This window comes from Halichoeres trimaculatus, unplaced genomic scaffold (assembly GCF_033239565.1).
Source record: "Halichoeres trimaculatus isolate MK-OKI-2021-1 unplaced genomic scaffold, fHalTri1.1 fHalTri1_scaffold_13, whole genome shotgun sequence".
In the NCBI taxonomy this organism is placed as follows: Eukaryota; Metazoa; Chordata; class Actinopteri; order Labriformes; family Labridae; genus Halichoeres; species Halichoeres trimaculatus.
Window position 1 is genome coordinate 21,991,171 of NW_027437191.1, and position 15,145 is coordinate 22,006,315.

The following is a 15,145-nucleotide window of genomic DNA, read 5'->3' on the forward strand; positions in this document are numbered from 1 at the left end:
AAACATGTGCAGATTTCCAAACCTCTCCATATTCAAATGTTATAGAAATCCCTGATTCTGCCTGTAAACTGTTCAAAATGGTCTTTTCATAAAATAACACAAGATCTTCATGAGACCTGCTGAAATGATGGGGTCTTGAGACAAAAATCTCCTAACTGGTTCATGACATGTTGGAAGAATAGGCCTCAAACACCAAGGTCTGCCCATAGCTCTGTCCCTGATAGGCCTCAAGAGGGCTGGGCCAATCAGATGTAAGTTGTGGAGTTGGGAGCCTTAAAGAGAAAGCAGCTAAAACAAAGAGTTCCAGACAAAAGCTAACACAAGTTAGAGAAAAATAGGGATTTATCTGAGCTATAAATCATATAAAAGTACTATGGTTTTACCAGAGAGACAAAATAAATTCAAAAAACCCAGCTCCCCCTCTTTAACATACAAAATTGTATTTATATTTACTTGTCAAGACAACAGCTGCCAATCAGCAGGATTATGTGAAAAATAAGAACTTCCTTTATTTTCATTACACAAATCACACAGCAGTACATGTGGAATGAAATTTTGTTGCATTTGGCTTCCTGGAATGTTGACAACACAGTGTTTGAAGTTCAGCAGTAAAGTTGGAAGTAAATAAATTATACTATTTCAGTAGTATTTTTGAGTATAAATGGATATATACAAGGGAATAGAAGAAACTGTTGCACTGACAAGACAGGACAGTATTAAATGCAATATCGTATTCAAGTATAGTTTCCATATTTGAAGAAAATAAACTCTCAGTCGATTGCTTCCACAAAAACTGTTGATAATGGCAAAATAGTAATGAAATTTGTTTATTAAGCAACTTACATTTAGAGCAAGGTGCTACAAGACACATAAAAGATCCTTCGAGTCAAAAGCTCAGTGAAGACAAGAACAGAATGAAGTTTGATTTTAACACCAAGGTTAGTGACTAAAGGTAAAAGGTGAATGTATTGGAATATAAAGGATATTGTTGTTATTTAAAGACCTGATCCTGGTGGTGTCAGCACCTATAATGGCATGAGGTTTTGGATGTGTAATTGTAGGAAATAATGGCCAGTATCACTTGAGGTTGACTCTTGATTTTACACAGCTTGGTTTGTCTTGCTTTCGCCCCCTGCTGGTCATGTGAGACCCATCCATATTGATTTTTCAAACCAGACTTCATGCTCATTTCCTACATGGAGTCTACATCCAGGTCCCATGTATTTCTAACCATAAAATTAAAAGAAGTGACTTCAAACAGAGGCTCTGAGGGGTTCCATATGAACCCAGGAGGCTGTGCCTTTCAAACTCATCAGGGAATAAACCCCTGCTTCAAAGCATCTCACATAAAGGACTTTAATGTTTTTGCATCAAACACAATCAGAAAACACCCAGAAGCACTTTTCTGTCTTCGCCTCATAGTAAATAAAGGAATCCGCCCAATCTTTATTTTTACCTCTCAATCTTTGGAGTCACAGCTCCGACTCAAAAAACACATTTGGAGTGGAGAAAAATCTACAAATAGCAAGTGGAGAAAAAATATAACACATTCACACTGTCAAGCTTCACCCTTTTAGAGACCGGGGCCTTGACATTTGTTGACAGCGTTGCTTTCACCCACACACATACTCACACACACACACACACACACACACACACACACACACACACACACACACACACACACACACACACACACACACACACACACACACACACACACACACACACACACACACACACACACACACACACACACACACACGCCCAGTCACACACAGCAGCTGAAATGATATAGTATGGTCTTGTCAAGTCATAGCAATAATTACCTGCTCCTTCTTTCTATGTGTGTGTATGTGTGTGGTGCATTCGGTGTAGTAGGATGTGTTTTCCAATCTGTCAAGGTTTCATCCATCTCTCCTCTCCTGGTCCTCTGAGTCTGCGCATGTGTGTGTGTGTGTGTGTGTGTGGTGCAGCTGTGTTTCTATATGTCAATAATTCATCCATGTCTGTTTGCGTACAGAGAAGTGTGTAAGCGTGCATGTAAACAACCAGGTAGGAATGAGTAAACCACACACGTGCGCGCACACACACACACACACACACACACACACACACACACACACACACACACACACACACACACACACACACACACACGCACACACTTACACTCACACTCACTGTCTGGGATATTGATTGTGTGTATGCATGCATCATTGTCTGTCATCCTTTTACATCTGCTCCTCCTTTTCCCATTTTTTATCACACACACACAAAAATCAATCTGCTCACTTATTCAGCACTTGTTTATTATTTTATAATGTTTGTGTGTGAAGGCCACTAAGGTGTCAGCTGACGGAGAGCAGGTGGAGGATGATGCTGACAGGATTCATAAACGGGCGGAGGACCTGGAACAGTTCATCAGGGACACACTGCTGGGAGCTACAGGTAGCAGAAAGCAGCACTACATCTCCTTCATTAACTCAATCTCTATTCTGCAGCTGAGGTTCATCTGTCTGCTGCCTCACTACTTTTATTTGTCACATAATACGTTGCAATAGGACTTGAACACCTACAGCTGATGTTTTCATTTGAAAGGAGTTATCACGAAGTATTTAAGTTAGGAAATGGAACAGATAAGAAAAAAAAATGTTCAAAAGTTGGTTCATAATGCCAGATATATTCATGACATGACATGTTTAAGTGTATTAAAAGAGGGAAGTGTTAATACTATCAAAACTTCTCACATAACGACACTTCCATAAAAGCAGAGTCTGTCTTTGAAACCATCTTTCTGCCTCCTTGTTCGCTGACTAATGGGAAACTTAGCTTGAACACAATGGCTGATGGGCCGGCGGCCAGCTGTCGTCACTCGCTGCCAGCTGCTGGTGCAAAGTGTTGCCTGAACAATAAAGAGGGATCCAGCAGGCTGCAGCATTACTAACCACAGTGATAAAGAGTCACCCGCTAACATAATCGGGCGACAGCAGAGAGGCTGCACAGACAAGCAGTGTTAGCATGCCGTTCAGGTAGAGGAACACATGTTGTGTCAGTGTGTGTGCATACACTCATGCTTCAGGATTTGTTTGATTGAAGTCCACCCTTTCATGCACTGAATGTACATTTTATTTTTTGCCTATTCCGCCAGATAAAAATCTTTTTCTTGCTGCCAAATGTTATTTTTTTTACCAACTAGCTTCATTACTAATAGCGATAAATCAAACAGGTTGGGAAACCAAAACAATGAGCTTAATGAGTCTAAAATGCTCCTGAAACTGAAATGAGGTTCAATCTGGTGTTGATTTTGAAAAAAAAAAAATCTCTTTATGCATTTTAAATTACTCATCTGATCCCTTCTCACAGAGCTTACTCTTCATACCATCAAAACTTAAACTCATAATTTATCATTGAGTTTAACTGAAGCCAGGCAGCACTAATGTTTGATATCCATCCAGTGTTACATGTTATAATGCTAATCCTGGAGCAGGCTGCTATGTTGGGAACAGTGTGAACATGATAAAATCCAGATGGTTCATCCAGCAGAGAGCGAGTACTCCTCTCTTGCTCTCACTGCATGTGTAACAAGCTGGTGGATGTTTTCACAGTATCTTTCTGCCTCTCCTTCAGAAACACAATAAATGCTCCTCTGACTGTCTTATAATGTGTTTTCTGCCAGGACACTTTGGTCACTAAGGGTATCACTGAAGGGTGAGAGGAGTTTCAGGATGTTAAGCTCTCATTCTACCCCATCAGTGTCCTTTTTTGTAGATGACAAGAGCTTTGCACCTCTTCTTTTTTAGCTCTTTTCATCATTCTGGACCTGGAGTACTAGTCTGAGGGTCACTCTGACCGCTGGTGGAGCTCCTCTTTGCTGCCACATAATAAGGAAACACCTTTCATCTGAAGTCCTATTATGATGAGGTGTCCTGTCTCTGCTAAAGTCAGTATCTGAAGGTATCTTTGAAACTTTGAAAAAACACCCCCTTCCTTCTTCTATTAAAAACTAGAGTTAGTGTCATGCAGAACTTTATACATGAAACTATATCAGACCCATATTATATAAACAGGTCTGAGTCAGTGCTTCCGAGGTTTAAGGGTATCTAAAGTTTTGTCAGTATCATTTTTACATGGCCTCTACCTAAGTTTAAAAACATGCTTTGATGATGTCATTATGTAGGTGGTGTCATTGGAGATAAAACTGAAAAATATTTAGACTGGAAAGAGTGAAAGACAATTAAGTAACTCCGCAGTATGACTCAGGATAAGGGAGCAAAGAAAAGTTCCAATAGAAACATGGTTTAACAGTTTCACACCAGAAGACATTGGAGCAAATGAACTCTGCTATCATGTCTGAAAGGTTCTATGGTGTTGTGTCATGTAGTTGAGTCATTTCATCAGAATTTACAAGATGTAAAGATTCAAACCTCATAGGTAGTAAACTACACAAAGAAAATAATCTAATGGTCAGTTTCTTGAAAAGAGGAGTTGAAAGCTTAACTACATGCAAAGCAAAAGGTAAGGAGGACGCAACAGGGGGGGGGTAGAAGGGTTTGAAGTAGAAATGTATCACCCCTTTGTATGTATTTACAGTTACCATCTGCTGCTGAGAAAATCAAATTAAATGAAGGTATAGGAAAATGAACTGAAACAGCGTGACACCTTCTGAAACTGGACCACAGTTACACACAGAAACTAGAAGTAGCTTAAAAAAGAAAAGCTTAAATGGTGGCAGCAATGGTGGCAGTAACAGTGATAGTAACTCATTTCATAGGGACTTGGTTATGAAACTGGAGGGACATCGGTTCAAATTCTGGCATGGATAGAGTTTTTCTTTTTTCTTTTTTTTTTTTTTGGACAAAAGCGTCTGCCAAGTGAAATTCTTTTTGTTCTAAAATGAGTTTAAAGATGATGTAGACAGGATGTCTTTTGAACATCTCTTTGCAGAGAGGGTAGCTCTTATACTGAGGAACTGTGGGCATCATAAATGGACGTTCAGTAGAAATTGGAAAAAAGACTGGAGTAACAGTCTGCACCTTCAGGAGACCAAAGGTAGATGTCCAAAATAGATGTTGAAAGGACGTTCTTTGAAAGTCTGTTCACACAGTGGGTATATATGAATGTTTGACAACTTTCACATTCATGGACAGCACCTGTCAGGCAAATAAACATACCCTTTAATTAGTCATCTGAGATGTGTGAAACTCCTCCTTGTTAGTCAAGTTCTAGTTTTACCCGACTGCCATTGAATCAATTTATGAAATGTTCCAAGAGATTCAAATATGGTATTCATGGTATCATGCTGTTGACTAATTTTGACAAATGAAAGGACTATTGTGCATGTGATGACTTGTAGATGAAATGATGCTGACATGTTTTGGAGAGAATGACTTTCAGACTGAGAATCAACAATCAGTTTAGATCAACAAAATCTATTCACTTGAAAAATGTGCTAAATGCAGGCTAACTGTGCTAACTGTGAGCTACCTGTCATTTGCAAAAATGTAGTAAGGCATTTCAATTTGATGAAATGAAAGAGAAATTCAATTGTGTTGTGAACAATTACAGAGCAGTTATTTTGAGAATGCAATTTCTGTTTCAATGAATGAGCCAAACCAATGGGGGAAAACTGTAATACAGGCGGTCCACGAGTTACAATCGAATTTTATTCCTACGACGCGTAGTAACACAAAATTCCACGTAAGTTGGATTTTTACACGTAATACCCCCTAAATCTCCAAATAACTATCCAGATAAATGTATTAAAATTGTTTTTTTAAATAAAACAGACAATCTGCACGATGACGCGACTCGAGACAAAGTGGGCTATGCTGATGAGCGGGTAGCACTGCGTAGCCGTGTATTCATATGCACTCCACGTCAAAAACAAGTACGCGTTGTAGTAGCTTACAAACAGAGGGGAGTTACTTCAAAACCTTATCTATTTTCTTACTTACATTTATTCGTAAAGTCAAAACAATGTAAGTAAGAAGTAAGTCAAGGACCTCTTGTATCCATGTTTAACAGATAAGAATAGAAGAACAATATAGGAAAGCAGAGCACCCCCTCTTTAAGGTTGGGTCAGTGAAACAGCTATTGGGCAAAGATAAGTTAGATACAACCAGGTGTGTTCAGATATAATGTCAAGGAAAAGGAGACACTGGTGTGGAAAAAAATGTGTTCATCTTGGACACTGATAAACCTCATGAAAGTGTAACTTAACTTCAGAGGACCTCTATCTCCCTAATGGCGATGTTTATAAAACCTTATAAACTCTGCGGTTCAAATAATCTGTTACTCTGATCACACTCATGAAATTTTTATAGCTTGCAGGGTGAAAAGAAAGTTACCAACCCAACACGTTGTGACGGCCTGTGATGAAACTGTCCTCTCCTCGCTGTAGCTCGTAGCTCTCTGGCCCTCCGCCTAATCACAGTGTGATTATGTGTGTGTGTGAGTGCGTTTGTGCGAGAGAGGAAACGAGAGAGTGCCTAGGCTCGCTGGATGATTGAGAGTAGCAATTAGAGACTTAATTAGTGGCTATCGCAAACACACACACACGAGCACTCCACATACACAAACAGCGCAGCAGGTGTACACACTTGTGTACAACCGTGCACACATCATGAGGCAAGAAAATACAGTAGGCACTTTTCTCAGTGTGTGTGCCTGTGTTTACTGCAAACCATAATATGATTCCATCCACGTTTTAAGTGTTTAATTGGCTTTTAAATCCCACTATGTAATTATATGGCTGTGAAACTCACACACACACACACACACACACACACACACACACACACACACACACACACACACACACACACACACACACACACACACACACACACACACACACACACACACACACATTGCAAAAGCAGACTGCACACACATACACACACATGCTGTACAGCTGTTCATTAGCATGATGGCTTTGGTGCTGTCTTGGCTCTAATCACATCATGTTTACATTTCAAATAAGAGGAAATGCTGCAGCGCAAAAAGCAAACACACAAACACACAGGACCACCCACACACCTACAAACACACTCACACAAACACAAACACAGACACAAACACACACAATTTAACTTTTAACTTGCTTTAATCACACCACGTTAACATTTCAAATGGGAGGGGAACACACACAAACAGCTTGCTGCACATTAAGGAAATGCACGACACACTCCTCTAACCTCTGTTTAGCTGTTGGACACACCCCTACACACACACACTGAGACACACACACACTGAGGCTCGCACACGCTCCTCATTAAGTTGCAGCGGTGTGAGTATTATTCAAATGAGCCCTAGAGTGTTTTAGTGCAGTTTCATCATTGATTGGTTTGAGATTTCTCTGCCATTAATTTGATAAAAGCAGGGTGAACATGGAGTCTGCCAAAATCACTGGCTTTGAATGGTGTTAACGCTGTCCATGTGTGTGCGTGTGTGGGTGTGTGTGATTCTCAGCATGTGTCTGTGTTTATATGAGGAAGGATCAAACGCTGTGATTTTTGTCTTTATTTCTGTTTGAGCCTTGAAGCTAAAACTGAAAGCAGAGCCAGCAGACAGGACTGCATGCTGTTTGTTTACTGATGGTACACCTCTCTAAAACATCTGCACGTCTCAACCTTAAAGCTGCATTCTGCTATAGAATAAGTGCTTTGGTCTTGGGATTCTTAAGTTGTTATTATTTATAAAGTAACACAATCAATTTTCTTTTCATCAGCTTTAAAGTCTGACTGTGTTTTTAATGATGTTATTCCAACGCTTTTTGCTGCAGGTCTTTAAACAGGCTTATAGCATAACTGTGTGTGTCTAAGTTTATTTGGTGATACAAACACAGACTATGTAAGGGTTTTTTTAAACACCCATCTTCAGTTTAATTTTTGCATAGATTAGGTGCTTTTTGTGTGCAGGAACTAGGGGTCGTACTCTCCGGAGGTTCAGGGAACTTTAGGAGGCAAGATGAATGGAGAAGCGCCTGCAATGTTTTTATAAGCTGTCCCACAGCTTTGATAGACTTGGTCAGCTCCTGGTGTTCTAGTTTAAAGAGTGACCGTGTAAACTCGAGACCTTCAGCTGAACTTGTCAGTGGATATCCAGTTAACAACAGGTGTTTAACCACAGAAGAAGTCCTCAGGAATGCATCCTGGTTTAGTTTGATAAATGTGTCAAAATCTTCTCATCAGATAAGCGTTTCATGACAATCCTAAACTGTTGGGGGAAAGATGCATCTCACTAAAAGTCATCAATCAACAGGTCTGGTTTTATGCTGAAACACCAGTTGATCTCTGGTGTCTTCATTTCCATGGGGCAGTGGTTTGATGTTTCTCTGGTTGAAGCTGTTTTGTGATTTCTAAAACAGCTTTGATTGGGGGCGGCTTTGCTTTAAGTGTCGAAAAATCCATCTGCAGCCGGAACAACCTCCATGCTAACAGGCTAACTGAAGTGCTTCATTTAACGATGCCGACCTGTCTTTACCTTCTATGGTGCTAATTTGGCCAAATGGACTTTGTTGTTTTTCTGCCCTCTACTGGTCTGGTTGTGTAGTGCAGCTGCTTTATTTTTTTGCTTGATATTTATGTGAAAATATTTCATCAGATACATAAGAAATGATAAACTAAAGCAGCTGAAAAAAGATGCTTAAGTTGTCAATCAACAGGATCGCTCTTAGAGCTAAAACACTGGTCAGTCTCTGCCGTCTTTACGCTTTAGGCAGTAGAGGTCAACCAGTGCTCAAGCTACTCGAACTACTGGGAAGCTCTTTTAAATAATCTGTTTTACAGCTGATAGCATGTCAAAGTACGCCTCTTAGCTAGTTTCTCTGCCCTTTATGTAAAAGTTTCAGTGATAGGTTTTAGAGATGTTTAACCTGATACTGTAACTTTTGTTTTCATGTGCTAGTATAAATGCAACAACATGAACTCAATCTGTCCATCTGAAGCCTCCTCACAACAGTCTTTCTATTCGTCTGTGTGTCCAGACCTCCAGCTCAAGGCTGCTGAGCTGAACCAGACTCTATCTCGCCGAGACGGAGCTCCGGACAAAAGCCTGAAGGAGATGAAGGAGGAGATCCATGCCATGCTAGCCGAGATGAGAAAACGACAGCTGGGAGGGAAGAAGAGCATTGCTGAGGAGGAGAAGGAGTATGAACACACACACACACACACACACACACACACACACACACAAACACACTCATGAACACACATACTAGCAAACATACACACTTTATACGCATGGGTCATGCATCTTTCTCCCACTCACCAGAACAACTCAGATTTTGAGGAAACTTTGTGAACAGAGTAGTCTTTGTTTCAGACACACAATGGAGTGTGCACACATATACTGTATGAGAACACACACACACACAAACACAAACACAGAAACACAAAGCAAAGCCTGGGATCTTTTTATTAAGAGAGGAAATTATCCTCGGACTAATGTTTGGAAATGAAGAAAAACGGGTGTCTCTGCTAATACTGTTTCCTCTTTTATTACGTAAAGAAAACTTTCCCTGTTTCCTTTTCAAGTTTACTTGGACTTTAAACCAGAAAAATAATTCTCCATTTTGTTTGATGTAAAATCACAGTTTTGCTACCTGCTTGTTGCTTTGTGTTGTTGTGGTCTTTTTGTCTCTGACTGAACTGAGGGGTTTGACTCTAGTGTTGACTTGCGTTTGTGCTCCGCCGCAGCTCCGGCAATCCAAAGTCCTTTGCAACAGAAATTCAACACTTCTATTTTTTCAGATGCCACACGTGATTACACATCTAACAGGAAAAAGATCAACAATGGAAAAATATACAGTACTTTGTCTACAGTCTGCACAAACCAGAGGCTCCTTAGAAGAGCTTTAAGTTGGGCCATCAAAGATGGGTAAAAGTGCCACCCTCGCATCATGCTGTTTTTCAGAGCTCACACACTCTGGGCTATGTATCATGGATCACTGAGGTTTATCACCAACTTTTAAGTTCTCACTTATCACTGTTTACTGTATTAACGTGTTAGTTGAGTCCTCTTTGTTGAGGTGTAGACTGAAACACTGTCAAATTCTTATTTATAAATCGATTTCAGGTCTGCTTCTTTCCTAGCTTCTCACCTTTATGAGGCGGAAGAGTCCAGAAACTCAAAGATGGTCAGCAACCAATAAACACAAAAACAAAGTTACAGACACATAAAATTTACACATTACATTTAAACAAAATTTAAATCCATAATCACAAATATATCCCATAAAAGAGAAATCAGAAAGGAGTCAGTTTGGTAACCAGGTGAACTCAAATCTTTCACTTTAAATTCACAAGCATGGAGTAACAGCTTCTTCACTTTCAACTCATTCTGCAATAAATTTGAGGCTGAGGGTGCAAATACCCAGAATTTCCAAATTCTTCCAACCTTTCACAAATTGAACCTCTTCTTATTAATTTTTTTTCCATTTTGAGTCCTCAATGTTGTATTTGGTCATAATCTCGGCTTCAAACCAACTTTTTCATTAACTACATAAAGTACAACTGGATTTAGAATTTCAGGAGTTAATTACTAATTTAGAGTCAAACCTGGTTAACTGAGGTTGGATACAGAAATCTTATTTAACAGTTGAAGTCTCAGATGTTGCTGGTGTTTGAGTGTAAAGTGTGGGGATGGATACCTTTCACATTTGAAAAGATATGGTACCAATGCTCGGTACTTTACAATCAGTATCTGTACTCAACAGTACCAATTTTTGGTACTTTTGTGTGTGTTTATGTGGTAATAAGTATTATTTCTTTTGAATTATAGAATCAAAAGTTGTTAATTTAGCATATTTTTTCTTCAGTTTATAACCTTGCAACACTGTGCTCATGTCCAGCATGGAAAATCACCTACTCTTCCAGTCCATCACAGTCACATCAGTGGCATGTTCAGCTGAAGGTCACCAGTTAGCACGGTCACTCTTTACTTCAAAACACCAGTTCCTCTGAAATGGTTGTAATCAGTGTTCAGCTTAACTTGGGTTTAAGGTGTCATGTCATTTGTCCAAGGGACCAACAAACAACCAGACATTCTCATGCTGCTTACAGTTTAAATTTAGAATTTGAAGAACTCCAAATCTGGATAAATGGAGCTAAACGCCGCTTCAGGGGGCTGAGAAAAAGTTGCAGCAACAAGACACTTTTTTTACTTTTAAAGAGAGACTTGAAAATAAAAATTCAGCTTTAGCCTGAGCATTTCTAGCTGATCCACAGTTGTTCAAGGAGACAGAGAAAATCTGCTCTCTGAGTTGCTGCTTGTGGTGTTAAAAACAGCAGCATTTCCTTGAAGACAGTATGCAGTGATCTAAGGACCACAGAACTTGAGATTGAGTTGCGTAAAATCTCTCATCCTTGGTCTTTCTCTCCTTTCTTTGGTTTCTTAATTCCTTTTTTTATGCACACACCAGACATGGGGAGTAAACACCTTCCATTGAGCAGACGTCTAATTGCCATATATCCTGAAGCCACAAGTCTCTGCTCGTGTTTCAACCCAGTGTTTCTCTCTCTGTCTCTCTGAAGACATTTGTTGGAATTTGCAATCAACTCCTCACCCCTCCTTCCCTCCATCTCTTGCTCTCTCCCTCTCTTTCTCTCTGTCTGTTTCTCTCAGTGCTAAATGTTGACGAGGTCGATGAGTTAATTAAAAGCATCGCTGTAGGGGCAGAAACAGAGCGAGGCATACAAAGAACGTGGAGTGAGAGGGAGAGCCGCAGAGGGAGAGGAGAGCAGCTGACAGATGGACAGGGAGCTGTGCAGGGAAAGAGGGAGAAAGGATGAGAATAAGAAAGACAAAGAGAAATTGCATCTGCCACTGAATGACATGTCTGTCAGTCTGCAACTGATTATTTGACTGAACCCTGAGGCAAGATCTCGAGCAGAGAAACAGAGAGTAACACAAGCATCAAATGATGTCAGAGGAAAGCGTAAGCAAAATGAACAAAGCTGGCGCAGTCAAAGTTTCATATGTTCCTTCTTTATATGTTTTCTTGATGTTGGATGTCCAGGAAGTTGGTTCATATACTCACACTCTTACTATAAATGACTCAGATTTGTTTTTACATAGAGCTTTCTTTGAGCTATCCCCTGAAGGGTTCATTAAACTTACATCAAATCCAATCACTACCTTACATTTATCCCCAAAACTGTGTAAAAGTGTCCTCAGAGTGATGTCAGCTGGAGGACACTGGCTCCTCGTTGCTTTAATTAATGCTGAAGACAAAAAATGCTCATTAAGGCACAGTGTGGTAAACATATGGTGATTAAACACTTTTAGATACTCACTGGATCTGGGGGAAAAACACTCTGAAATATGAAATTAAAGAAAGAATAAACAGAAAATTTGGAATGAACTAAAGGCTGAAATGAAATATTTGATGGGCTGATCAGATGAAAAATACTTTTTTAAAGGGTCTTTTAGAAATCAACTTGAATTTCTGTCTCCAAACATATGTCTAATATGCTTTATATAGTGACAGCTGATGTAAAGATCTAGTGTCAGAAAATAGAGAATGTACTTAGTTTTCTTGATGCAGTTAATAAAAATATGAGGCATATTATGGCATTATGTTTTAGATATATAAAAGCTGGCTGAAAAGGAAAGAGTATATAATAGAAAAGCTCATAAGTTATGTTCATAGCTGAATTTGTGCATAGATAAATGCCTGAATGTGTCTGTGTTTGCTCGCTGTATTCACACAAATAAGTCTCTCTATTCACTAGTACCTAAAGATGCAAGTCTGGTGAAAAGGTATGAAAGTTTTTTTTCAAATATCACTCCAGTCTGTTGTCATCGAATAAGATTAATCCTTACTTTATTTCAAGGTGAAGTCAGTTATGCTAATTCAGGCAGTTCTAGCTTGCTGGTGTACCGCAGATGGGTTCAAGTGATGAACAAAGTTTATTACAATTAACCCAATAATCTGACCTCATTACTCACCTCCCTCAAAGAGCACTCCTTTTTATTCCTGTTTCTAAAAAACACAGGTAGAGTCACAGAGTGCAGGGAACACACACACACAGTGTGCAAAATATTTACCTGCAATCAGGGGGTCCACCTTAACTAGTGCTTCCGTATCAGGCTGAAGTCTTGCACGGCATGCAGTGTTTACAACCACAATACATACATCACCCAGTCTAGCATCATTATCAACAAAGCTGCACACAGCTACAGGACCACAGAACAACTCCACTCTGCAACCAAACAGGGCAGTCATGCTTTCTTCTTATGAGGGTGCACGCTCAAACATACACAGGCATATGCGCTGCGAGCTTTGTCAGACAATTTTCTGCTTTGTTTTAATGTGTGAATAAATCCTTTACAATACACTTTTTTAGAACCAACATGATGGCCTTTAAGATGGTATTTGTAGTAAAGTAAAGAATGGTACAAAAACTTCTCAAGAGACCTCCCAAAAATTTGCAGTTTGCTTTTATAGAGGGTCCCCTCCCCCTAGACCTCCATGTATTTCACACAGTGCATACACAAATCAATTGTCCAAGATTTTCTAGTGCTCTGATTGGCAGTCGCAACACAAATGATTTACTGGAGCTCTTATTTCCAACTCTCATTTCCAACCATCTGGATTTGCAACGCCCAATTCACAACTTTGGAGCCAATAACTTGTCTTCTCGCAACTTAGAACATGATTCCCTTACATCATTCATGTTTTTCTTGAATGCAACCAAACAAAATCATGTTTACAAACTTTTCCTCGATGGCATTCAAGATAAATCAACCAATTAGCTACATCAGTGAGGATCACCTGGGCTCCAGCTGGCTTTTGCCTGCTTTAAACCTGGCACAATTTATTAAAATGCATTCCTAAAACCCTTAGAATGATTTGGTTTAAATTATTCCCTTCTAACAAATATTCATCCAAGTGCAGCCAACAATCACCACTTAGATTGTATGGCACACCAAGCTGCTATGGGACTGTAAACACCAGCAACATTCAAAGGTCCATCACATCCTGAGGCTCTGACGCCTTGAGATGAGAGTAAATGGGTTCTGTGATAGATTTTACTGAGATATGTATTTAAAGAATGAATATTGTTCTGTGTTGTGGTGAACTTGTAACCAGCAGGGTCAAAAATGTTCTCAAAGCTGAAATAACAATCCACTAAACAGGTAATTGTTAGTCACCATAGACTTCTACACATTAGTCAAACTGTGGTTAGTCCCCCTGCTGGCTGTTAAAAAGAAATACAGCTTTAGAGCACAACAGCACTGGCTTTACTTTCTCCAATCAGGATGGTACCTCAGCCTATTCTTGTTTTGGGGCTTTTATGACTTTAATCAGAGAAGGGCTCAAGGGACAGGACCGTATCTGCACCCCTACCTCTCCTTTTTTTAAAAGTCTGTGGCTTTATCACCAAACTGTGAAAACATACTAATAATTCACTTTTGGTGAGGGAGCTGACAATTCTTTGCATAATGCAGAGACTGTCGAGCACATCTTGTTTCACCACCTACCCGTCATATGCACACTCACTCTCATTATGGTGACTTTATTTGAAATGTTTTACACTGTCACAGTTTAATCCAGCTGAGCCTGAGGGGTCAATAGAAGAAAACAGAGCATTTCATCCCAGCATTTCAGCATTGAGTCATATGGAGAGATTATTGTTGTAGCTGCAGCTCTGCCACACATCTCAATAACTCTCCACTTCTCTCCTCTCTGCTCCCTCAAACTAACTTATTCCATCATTTCATTTTGTAAGCCATGTGTGTCTGAGCAAATATATATGTAAATATACTAATCTCTCCTTCGTCTTCCAGATTAGCCGAGGAGTTGTATCAGAAAGTAAAGAGATTATTTGGTGACCCCCATCAGGCCACAGAGGACCTGAAAGCAGAGGTAATTTTTTAAAGGTCTAATCTTCCCTCCCTTGTCTTCAGTTCCCTTAAATTAATGACATTTACCTAATGCTTCCTAATCTGCTTCCCCAGATAAAAGAGAAGCTCTCAGACCACGAGGGGAAGCTCCAGGAGGCACAGGACCTCCTCCACACCGCTCAGGGAAAGACCAGGCAGGCTGGATCACTGGGCCAGCAAAACCAGGCTAACCTGACTGCTCTGGAGGTAAACAAGCACACACACACACACAAGCACAGCAATATTTAAATTC

At 39.8% G+C, this 15,145-nt stretch overlaps 1 protein-coding gene across 1 annotated transcript in view; it reads left to right on the top strand.

Annotated features, from left to right (window-relative positions):
- lama2 (laminin, alpha 2) overlaps positions 1-15,145 on the top strand; it is a 248,340-nt gene that overhangs the window by 189,645 nt on the left and 43,550 nt on the right. Inside the window, exons 38-41 of the mRNA XM_074684978.1 lie at positions 2,340-2,451; positions 8,990-9,152; positions 14,797-14,875; positions 14,968-15,099. Coding sequence (XP_074541079.1) covers positions 2,340-2,451; positions 8,990-9,152; positions 14,797-14,875; positions 14,968-15,099 — 486 coding nt within the window. The remainder of the gene's footprint in view (positions 1-2,339; positions 2,452-8,989; positions 9,153-14,796; positions 14,876-14,967; positions 15,100-15,145) is intronic.